Genomic DNA, 11,165 nt, shown 5'->3' on the forward strand with positions numbered 1-11,165 from the left:
TCCAGGCGAGTCTCTAGGGACCCAGACTCAAACAGGAGAAGTGGGACTGTCTGGCTTCGGTTGGAACTCAAAGGCAGCTTTCTCTCCGAGGTTTGCAGCGGTTGCTGGGACTCTGAGAGGCAGAGCACCTGGGGACAGGACTGAGAGCAGCCATAACTGCTCGCTCCGCCCTGCCCTGTTGATCCCCTGGGACCCGCCCCACCCAAGCCCTGCAAAGAGGCACTTGCCCGATAGCCTCAGGCAAAGGCTAGATTAGCACCTCCCTAGAGGACAGAAGTTCTCTCACTGCAGACACAGCTAATTCTCACAGCCACTTGGCCTGGAGGTCAAATTCCCCTAGTATTAGCTACAACAATCAAGGCTTAACTACAACAAGACTGCGCACGAAGACCACTAGGGGGTGCACCAAGAAAACATAAAAAAATGCGGAGACAAAGAAACAGGACAAAACTGTCAGTGGAGGATATTTAGTTCAGAACCACACTTTTAAGGTCTCTTAAGAACTGTCGAGGAGAACCAAGATGGCAGCATAGGTTAACGCCGGAGTTTGCTGCCTCAAACAACCACTTCAAAAGTGAAACTAAAAGACTGAACAGACATCACCCAGAACCACAGGAATGCTGGCTGAGTGGAAGTCCTACAACTAGGAGGAAAGAGAAACGCATACTGACACTCAGAGGAGGCGCAGTGCTGAAGTCAAATACTGAGGTGTGGAATGCATGCAGAGCGGGCTGGTGGAGGAGGGCATGGTTGTTGTTTTCAATCAGAGGGAGTCGCAGACTCTGTGCTCCAGATCCAGGCAAGTCTTTAGGGACCCTGACTCAAACAGGAGAAGCGGGACTGTCTGGCTTCGGTCAGAGCGAGTGCAGCTTTCTCTCGGAGGTTTGCAGCGGTTGCTGGGACTCAGAGAGGCAGAGCCCCTGGGGACAGGACTGAGAGCAGCCATAACTGCTCTCTCCAGCCCACCCTGTTGATCCCAGGCGACCCACCCGCCCCGCCCAAGCCCTGCACAGAGGCATTTGCCGGATAGTCTAAGGCAAATGCCAGATTAGCACCTCCCTAGAGGACAGAAGTTCTCTCACTGCAGACACAGCTGATTCTCACAGCCACTTGGCCTGGAGGTCAAATTCCCCTAGTATTAGCTACAACAATCAAGGCTTAACTACAAGACTGCACACAAAGACCACTAGGGGGTGCACCAAGAAAACATAACAAAATGCAGAGACAAAGAAACTGGACAAAATTGTCAATGGAAGATATAGAGTTCAGAACCACACTTTTAAGGTCTCTCAAGAAGTGTCTAGAAGCCGCCGATAAACTTAATGAGATCCTCGCGAAATCTAATGAGACCCTTGATGTTGTGATAAAGAACCAAAAAGAAATTAAGCATACACCAACTGAAATAAAGAATATTATACAGACTCCAAACAGCAGACCAGAGGAGCGCAAGAATCAAGTCAAAGATTTGATATGCGAAGAAGCAAAAAACACCCAACCAGAAAAGCAAAATGAAAAAAAGAATCCGAATATACGAAGATAGTCTAAGGAGCCTCTGGGACAGCTTCAAGCGTACCAAAATCAGAATTATAGGGGTGCCAGAAGATGAGAGAGAACAAGATATTGAAAACCTATTTGAAGAAATAATGACAGAAAACTTCCCCCACCTGGTGAAAGAAATAGACTTACAAGTCCAGGAAGCACAGAGAACCCCAAACAAAAGGAATCCAAAGAGGACCACACCAAGACACATCATAATTAAAATGCCAAGAGCAAAAGACAAAGAGAGAATCTTAAAAGCAGCAAGAGAAAGAAACTCAGTTACCTACAAGGGAGTACCCATACGACTGTCAGCTGATTTCTCAACAGAAACTTTGCAGGCCAGAAGGGAGTGGCAAGAAATATTCAAAGTGATGAATACCAAGAACCTGCAACCAAGATTACTTTATCCAGCAAAGCTATCATTCAGAATTGAAGGTCAGATAAAGAGCTTCACAGATAAGGAAAAGCTAAAGGAGTTCATCACCACCAAACCAGGATTATATGAAATGCCGAAAGGTATCCTTTAAGAAGAGGAAGAGGAAGAAAAAGGTAAAGATACAAATTATGAACAACAAATATGCATCTATCAACAAGTGAATCTAAGAATCAAGTGAATAAATAATCTGATGAACAGAATGAACTGGTGATTATAATAGGATCAGGGACATAGAAAGGGAATGGACTGACTATTCTTGGGGGGAAAAGGGGTGTGGGAGATGCGGGAAGAGACTGGACAAAAATCATGCACCTATGGATGAGGGCAGTGGGTGGGGAGTGAGGGCAGAGGGTGGGGCGGGAACTGGGAGGAGGGGAGTTATGGGGAGGCGGGGTAAGAGAAACAAATGTAATAATCTGAACAATAAAGATTTAATTTAAAAAAAAAAGTAAAAAATGGTTAGACCACTATGAAGTTCAATGTGGCAATCTCTACAAAATTTTAAAATGCTTTTATGTCTTGAGCAATGCCACTTCTAGAAAATTGTCATTCAAATACATTTGCATATATACAAAAAGATGTTATGTATAGTTATTCATTGAAGAACTATTAATTTTATATTATAGCACTATGTATAGCACTATGTTTGCTAAAATTTGGGATATAATCCAATTTGTAATTTAACAGGCATACTTTGAAAATATTAAACCAAAGTGTCTAGCAACAGAGACATTTTTTAAAACCTGCAGTATATCCGCACAAGGGGCCATTTACAATTATAAAAGAAAGAATGAAGAAGTGCTCCATACGTTGATATGGAATACTTGAAAGTTGCTAAGAAATCAGATTTTTAAAGTTCTCACCACACACATACACATTATAATTATGCTTGGTGATGGATGTGTTGACTAACCTTATTATGGTAATCATTTCACAATATATATGTATATCAAGTCATCAAATTGTATACCTTAAACTTATGCAATGTTATATGTAATTTGTATCTCAATAAAGTTGGGAAAATATTTTTTGAAAGGGGAGGAGGGCAGGGTTAATTGCACATAAGGTGGGAGCACAGAATGTCACCACTCAAAGGATATCAGGAATTTTAAGTTGGTGCTCAAAGGAACTGCATTCATTTTGAGATATGCTGTCTTTGGCCAGCATAGGTTTTGTTGATTTGTTTTAGCCAACAGAGTATAAATCTCAGAGATTCCAGACACTCTGAGAAAATGGGAAGATCTGACAAAGCAGAGTCCATATTCCAAGCGTGCAATATTGGGATATATCAGTGGAGGGTTCAGTCTCCTGACACAACTCCCAGTTCAGATTCTGAAAACCCAGAGCTTCCCTCTGCGCTTTCCGGGGATGGGAGGTGGGGAGTGGGGGGGGGGGGTGTCATTAGAAATAGCTGCTCTTTATAGAGTTTAATCCCCTCGCTCATTGTGTAAGGAAATCAAGGACCAGGGAGGTCATGAAAATTGCCTGAAACCACAAAGCCTGTTGGAAGCCATTGAAGGACTCCGGAGTCTCCCAACAGATAGGCAGAAGTCCAGCGGGGATAGCCTTTGAATGGCCCAGGAATCTGGCCGTGGTGGGCATCGCGGGGTTTTGGTGAGGTCTTCAGAGTCAGAGCTTTGAGCATTCACTCGACCCCCAGCTTCCTCGGAAGGGGTCTCCTCCTCCTCCACCAGCCCACAAAGCTCTCTCTGCGCTCGTAGGAGTCTCCCCAGCACCAGCTCTCGGGCACGATGGACTGCACCCCGGACTCCTCTTGAAGGAGTCCCCGTGTAGCGGGAGCGGACTCTGGCACTGGGATCCTGCTGGAGACCAGACGCTCAGCTCCTGCACGGCCACTTCCCGCGGGGCGCGCGTGTGGGGCGCAGAGAGCCTTGCAGGTTGCTCCAGATCGCATCGGCTAAACCCTATGACACCAGGGTGGCAAGGCGCAGAAGCCTCTGCGAGGGGCCGACACCGGGGACTGGGAACGCCCGCCAGCGCGGCCAGAGCTCCGTGCGTCCGGCTCCCAGGAGCGCACCAGGTGAGGGGGAGCCCAGCGACCCTCGTCTGCCTCGGCTAAGAAGCGGGCGGGGACACCGGGGGCGGAGTTGAGCGCGGGGCGGGGCGGGGCGCTTCGGGCTGGGTCCGCGGTTCCAAGCGCGGCAGAGGCGAGCGCCAAATCCCGCTGCAGGACCGAGACCGCTACGCTCCCGGGGAGCGCGCTGGGGCAATTAAGAAAGAGAGTCACCCCCCCCCACACACACACACACACGCCACGCTGCGCCCTTGCAAGTGCAAGTCCGCGTCCCCAGAGCGGGAACCGATCGGACCCGGCCGCGGAGCGCGCGGGAAGGAGGCACGGGAGCAGGTAAGCGCCGAGGCGGCGGACCAAAGCTCCATTGGTAGCCGACGCCCACTTTTTCTCGGAGGGATTGGGGCTGCTTTGCCTCCGGAACTTCCTCGGGATGCACCCGGAATGGCTCAAAGTGGAGGAGTTGGCGTGAGAAGAGACCGGGCAGAGGATGGTAAATGAGAATTGAGGGGGGGGGGGCGGGTTGGGGGCGGCGGGCGGGGGTGAAGGATGCTAGCGGGCGAGCGCCAATTTACAGGGAATGGCGTGGGGAGGGATGCGCCTTCTTGGGGGAAATTTCCTCTCACCGTACCTATCCGCATCCGCAGTTTTCTTCTCGCCCCGAGGCCCCGCACGCTTTGCTTTTTGGAGCCCGGATTTCTGACTTGATTCTCGCCTCTGCCGAGGCGGCTCCTCTGGGGACCACGCGGCCACGCTGGATGGTTAATCGGGAAGGAGAGGAGAGGGTTCCTGGGCGAGTTGGTCAAGGATGCATCCCGTGGAATGGGACGCTGGTCTGCCCGGTCCGGGTGCACCCCCTTCCTCTGGGGTCCCCGGACTGGAGAGGCGCGGAGCGTAGTGGCCAAGAGGGCGTGGTTCCTGCTTCTCCATCTGGGGCTGTACTGTCGGGCACTGGGCCTCCCGTAAGTCCTAGAGGCGACCGGGAGGAAGGACACCCCGTCTGCGAAAGCCACTGGGACTTGGACTTCACCTCCGGAAGGCTTTAGCTCTGGTATGCAGCGGATGGGAGTGCGCCCGCCGCCGGCCTTCCTCCCTTCCCGGGGCAGATCCCTGGCTCTACCCCTCCTCTCAGAGGGCGGGGCCATACCGCCTGTCCAGTTGGGTCCACTTCTTGCTACCAGCATCCTGCGGCCCCCACACTTGGAGTCTTTCCAAGTGTGCTAAGGGGAAGGGGTGCAGGCGATTCACAGCTGGGCGACTGGGGCCCCCTTTTCGGGGGTTGGTGGTCCGCGTTCTTTTTCCGACCCCTCCGATGTCTTGAACTCGGTGACACTGTCTCCTGAAGGCTCAGTACCTGAGAGATTTTATTTCCTCTCCCGTGGGCATCTTGAGGCTATAAAGGACAGCGCAGTCCTCAGGCCCTCCTGGGTCCTCGCTGACACTTGCCCGCCCTAGCAGGGCTGTTTTCAGTTAGGCCCAGTCTTGGAGCAGCTGCCACTTTCAGAGGACACACACCTTGGTGACAGGCCATGGTGCTTCCCAGTCAGCGCTGATTCTGGGAGGGGAACTGGGGACAAAGGAGGGAGGGAAAGCAGGCAAAGGATGTCTTTCTAAAACTGGTTCCCAGAATGTAGCGGTTGAAGAATGCCCTCCCGCCCACAGCCTCCTCCACCTGTGGATCCTGGTTAGGATCCTCATTCATTCATTCAACAGATTCCTATGGGTCCCCACTATGTGCCAGGCCCTGGGCTGGGCAGCAGGAGTTTGGTTTACAAGGTTGGCACGCAGAGAGCATAAATCACTGCCCCAAGATGACTCAGTCTGTCTACATGAAGATAGATTTGGTCATTTCCAAGTCCGTGGTTTGGCCAGGAAAGAGGGAACAGTGCCCTGCTGTAGAGGAAAGACCCTGTTGTATCCCAGTCCTTCAGCTTCATGTCCCTGGCTAACGGACGGCACCACAATGTGACTGCCACAGATGCCTGGGCCAGCTGCCTGGAGCAGCCCTGGAGAACTTCCAGGACCCCTGGTGACTGGGCAGTCAAAGGGGTCCCTGCTCCTGGGGAGAGGGGGAGGCCAAGATACACATTCTTCTTGCATGTCTCTGGAGAGTCCAGCCCATCCTATGCCCAGTCCCCTCCTGACAGCCCAACACAGTGGAGGAAACTGGGATTTCCCAGTTTCTAGATTTCATGTCTCCTCTCCCCTGTACCCTGGGTAGCTCTGTCTGTGGGTGAGCACCAGGTCTAGTTGGCATTACCTGGGGGGCTCTGTGGGGATGCTACCACATGTTCGCTGTATGTTGTGCACTGGTTGTGTCTCCTTCCAGGATCCAGGATGGCATGTTGACTCTCCCAAAGATGTGGGCAGGGTGCTAGGCTCACCAGCTTCGTGAGAGCAGAGATCTGGACCCTGAGCTCAGCGTACTCAGATCCTGAGACTTCCACCCACCACTCCACCTGCAAGCTTCATCATGGCCACCCAGAATGTAAACACTAGTTTTGCACCCAACTTCAACCCATCCCAAGACCATGTCTCCTCCCTTCCCTTCAACTTCAGTTATGTTGATTATGACCTCCCTCTGGATGAAGATGAGGACATGACCAAGACTCGGACCTTCTTCGCAGCCAAGATAGTCATCGGTATCGCACTGGCTGGCATCATGCTTGTTTGCGGCATTGGCAACTTTGTCTTCATTGCTGCTCTCGCCCGCTATAAGAAGCTACGGAACCTCACCAATCTGCTCATTGCTAACCTGGCCATCTCTGACTTCCTGGTGGCCATAGTCTGCTGCCCCTTCGAGATGGACTACTATGTGGTGCGGCAGCTCTCCTGGAAGCACGGCCATGTGCTCTGTGCCTCTGTCAACTACCTGCGTACAGTATCGCTCTACGTCTCCACGAATGCTCTGCTGGCCATCGCTATTGACAGGTGAGGATGTTGGGCAGGGGTAAAGATGGGGGCTGGACCAGGCTGCCCCTTTCCTCACTTCAGCTCTGACTGTTCACATTGCTTCATAAGTGAATGCTCGCTGAGCTATCACGGGGCAAGAGGAGACCTGGTTTTTCCAGTTGTGGCTCACGTTCTCCCAAATGGGAGCCCCCCAGCTCTGGACTATGCCCCCGGATACCACAGCTGCTTCAGATGTATGCATGTTACATGACCATGAGTTGTATCAAACACAAAGCAAAAGCAGAAAGTTTAGGCAACTTAATACTTAGAAGCCACATGAGAGTTAACCAGGGCAGCTTCCAGTCAAAATAGATTGTACCCAGTTATTGTGTAACCACTCCCCAGATCAAGATATAGAACATTTCCATCACCTAGAAAACTTCCTGATGCCCCTCACCTGGCAATCCTCCCACCACACACAATCCTGTTATTTAACTTCATAAAAATGGAATCATACAGGATGTACTCTTGTTTCTGGTGACTATAAAATCAACAACAGGGCTTGTTTGCAGAAAAGGAAGGAAAAGCTTCCTTTGCTTTTTTGTATACATTTACATGCTCATTTGCATATATTTGCATGAGATGTTCTGGAAGTCCTTGCTCTGTTATAGATTTGTAAAGTAAAATTTCTAATAGCAGCTTATGATAAATCAGACACATGTCTTATTTCTGCCAAGTGTTGTAGGCCAGCAGGGGCTGTTTGAGGGGAGCAGTTGGTGTCACATTCTCTTGGTTCACCATTGTGAGCTGTGCTGAGACTCGTCTTGATAATGTGTTTTTAATCATCTTTTTTCCCCTTTGTCTCCTTTCAATCCTTTTATTTTTTTCTCTAGTTCTCAGTGCTATTTAGGTTTGTTGTCCTTTTTATCAACTAGTTGATTATTGTTTATGATAATAAAATGCACATACATAAGAGGCATCTTTTTTTATAACAAAACTAGAGGCCTGATGCACAGATTCGTGCACTCGTGGGGGGCGTGGCCTGCAGGGACCAGCCTGCTGTGGGAGCACCGCTCATCCTGGTCAGCCGAGCGGCTGTGGACCTGCCCTCTGAGCGGCTGCTCCTGCTGTGGGAGCGCTGCTCATCCCCCTCAGCCCAGCGGCTGTTCCCACTGCGTGAGTGCACTGACCACCAGGGGGCAGCTCTTGCATTGAGCATCTGCCCCCTGGTTGTCAGTGCCTGTCATAGCGACTGGTTGACCAGTTGTTCTGGTGGTTCTGCCATTTGGTTGCTGGGCTTTTATATATAGATTCCTGCAGGAAAAACAATTTTGTTATTGCAATTCTGGGGTTCTCCAGCCCTAAAACCAATGTTTATGAAATGCACCCACCAACCAACTGCAAAATTCCCCCAGGCTATCATTTAATACAGTGAAACAAAGATTCCTGGGCCCTACCCCAACCCTGCTGAATGGGAATTCCTGGGCTAGGTCTACATTTCTATCTAATTCCCTGAGTGATTCTGATGTTTACTCAAGTGAAAATTATTACTTTCCTCATCCCGTTTGTCCCACTGAAATCTTTTTGTCTTTATAATCTAGGGTATGTTTTTAATGTAACAGGAGTTTCTTAAGAAGCAACCAGGTAAATGTGCCTGTTCTATTATGTATAAATATCAGAAGGACCACCTACTGCCAAAAAGAATGTGGTTCATGGGTAGAGGGCCTGGAAGAGATGCTATGTCAAGTCATAGAAATCCTAGAAGGAGTGTTGACCTCAAGAAACACATCCAAGCAAATAGACGGTAACAAACACCTTGCTTTAGGGTGTCAAGGTGACTTCACCCACCTTCTCATCTGAGCTTGAGGAAGCCCAAGGAGGTGGGTGTAAAAGTTTTGTATCAGAAACCTGGATTCTGGTCCCAGTACCAAGTGAGCATGGACAAGCCATTTACTTCTCATTAGATTCCATAGATTCCACCTCAGGCCCACCCTACTCTCCTACTCAGTAATGCAGGACGATACCAGCAGGAGAGGAGAGAGGAAGCCCTAGTCCACTGCCTTGAAAGGGGTTCCACCTCTCTAAAGCATGAGATATTTGTAAAGAAGGGTTTTCAAAGTATTGTATTCTTGGGCAAAATGGCAAGGTTGAAAGCCAAGGTGGTATCAATAGGACATAATAATAATAGGCCAGATGTACTTACTGAACACCTAGTACATGCCAAGCATTTTGCTAACATTATTGTATTTAATGCTCGCAGCAGCCCTGCAAGGTGGTTGTCATTTTTTTCCCATGTTGCAGTTGAGGAAATACACCTCAGAGAGACTGAATGATTCACTCCATTCCCCAAAGCCAATCAAAGGAAAAGCTGGGATTGATTCCATCTGTTTGACCCAAGTTCTATGTTGTTTCCTCTACACCACTCACTTTGCCAAATGCCAAATGATGTTGCTAATAAGACAAGCTGTTGAAGCTGGATAAATAGGTGCATGGGATCTCATGGAGACACTGTGCCCGCTTTTGTGTGTTTGGGGTTAGTATGAAACTAATAAATGTTCTCAAGTACATATTATTATTGATGGCTTCCCTCCCCCGCCAGATATCTCGCTATCGTTCACCCCTTGAAACCACGGATGAATTACCAAACGGCCTCCTTCCTCATCGCTTTGGTCTGGATGGTGTCCATTCTCATCGCCATCCCATCTGCCTACTTCGCAACCGAAAAGGTCCTCGTTATCGTCAAAAACCAGAAAAAGACCTTCTGCGGCCAGATCTGGCCAGTGGACCAGCAGCTCTACTACAAGTCCTACTTCCTCTTCATCTTCGGGGTCGAGTTTGTGGGCCCCGTGGTCACCATGACCCTGTGCTATGCCCGGATCTCGCAGGAACTCTGGTTCAAGGCCGTCCCCGGTTTCCAGACGGAGCAGATCCGGAAGCGGCTGCGCGGTCGCCGGAAGACGGTCCTGGTGCTCGTGTGTATCCTCACTGCCTACGTGCTGTGCTGGGCGCCCTTCTATGGCCTCGCCATCGTGCGTGACTTCTTCCCCGCCGTGTTTGTTAAGGAGAAGCACTTCCTCACGGCCTTCTACGTCGTGGAGTGCATCGCCATGAGCAACAGCATGATCAACACCGTGTGCTTCGTGACGGTCAAGAACAACACCATGAAGTACGTCAAGAGGATGATGCGGCTCCGCTGGCGCCCCTCCCACCACGGGAGCAAGTCCAGCGCAGAGCTCGACCTCAAAACCAGCGGCGTGCCGGCCACGGAGGAGGTGGACTGTATCAGGCTGAAGTGACCCCCTGGTTTCTCACAATTGAACATCCAAAAGCCAGTACTTTGAGGAAAACTTGTGGATAGCCAAGTTCATGGGCTGCGTGCGGAAAGGGCAGCTGTGTTCCTGCCTCTCTGCCCTCAAGTTACCGGATGCTTCTCAGTCATAACGTGGAAGGAGACCCTACACAAATCACAGCAGCTGACCTTGACTGATACCTGCTCAGCACCTACTGTATGCACAAGCACACCAATAACTGACATTGAACATCTGTGTGCTAGCCACACCCAGGAGATTAGACTGCAGTGGTCGGCAAACTCATTAGTCAACAGAGCCAAATATCAGCAGTACTTCTTCAAAATAGACTCGCCCAGGACGAAAACCGACTTCTGCACATGGGCCACGAAGTTTCAATCACACTGTACGTGTGCACCCGCACATGGTATTTTTGTGGAAGAGCCACACTCAAGGGGCCAAAGATCTGCATGTGGCTCACGAGCTGCAGTTTGCTGACCACTGGACTAGAGCAACAGGAGCTGACCTTTGTTGATCACCTACCCTGTGCAAAAACAATATTTAAATAACAAAACAAGCCCAGCTGGTGTGGCTCAGTGGTTGAGCATCCACCTATGAATCAGGAGGTCACAGTTCAATTCCCTGTCGGGGCCTATGTCTGGGTTGCCGGCTCGTCCCTGTTGGGGGGCGTGCAGGAGGCAGCCGATCAATGATTCTCTCTCATCATTGATGTTTCTATCTCTCTTTCCCTCTCCTTTCCTCTCCAAAATCAATAAAAGTCTATTTTAAAAAGAAATAAATAACAAAATGGCAGAAGCTATTGGAATCACCAAGTTATATCTGGATATATAGATGCTCAGACCACAAATGATTACCTGGACTCACTCTCCATCTCCCCGCATTCTGCATCTCATCAGTGCAGGAATGTCAACAAAATAAGGCACCTAGACTTGGTGGAAATGTAAAAATAAGTTTGTCA

At 49.9% G+C, this 11,165-nt stretch overlaps 1 protein-coding gene across 1 annotated transcript; it reads left to right on the top strand.

Moving 5' to 3' along the window:
* Nucleotides 1–6,418: 6,418 nt before the first annotated feature.
* PROKR2 (prokineticin receptor 2) lies at nucleotides 6,419–10,195 on the top strand (the record flags this gene model as incomplete). Its single annotated transcript, XM_081097790.1, has 2 exons — nucleotides 6,419–6,938; nucleotides 9,499–10,195. The coding sequence occupies exons 1-2, from the start codon at nucleotides 6,481–6,483 to the stop codon at nucleotides 10,193–10,195; spliced, it is 1,155 nt and encodes a 384-aa protein (XP_080953916.1). The 5' UTR covers nucleotides 6,419–6,480.
* Nucleotides 10,196–11,165: the final 970 nt, after the last annotated feature.

The sequence above is a fragment of the Myotis nattereri genome, assembly GCF_964212035.1.
Source record: "Myotis nattereri genome assembly, chromosome: 8".
Lineage (NCBI taxonomy): Eukaryota > Metazoa > Chordata > Mammalia > Chiroptera > Vespertilionidae > Myotis > Myotis nattereri.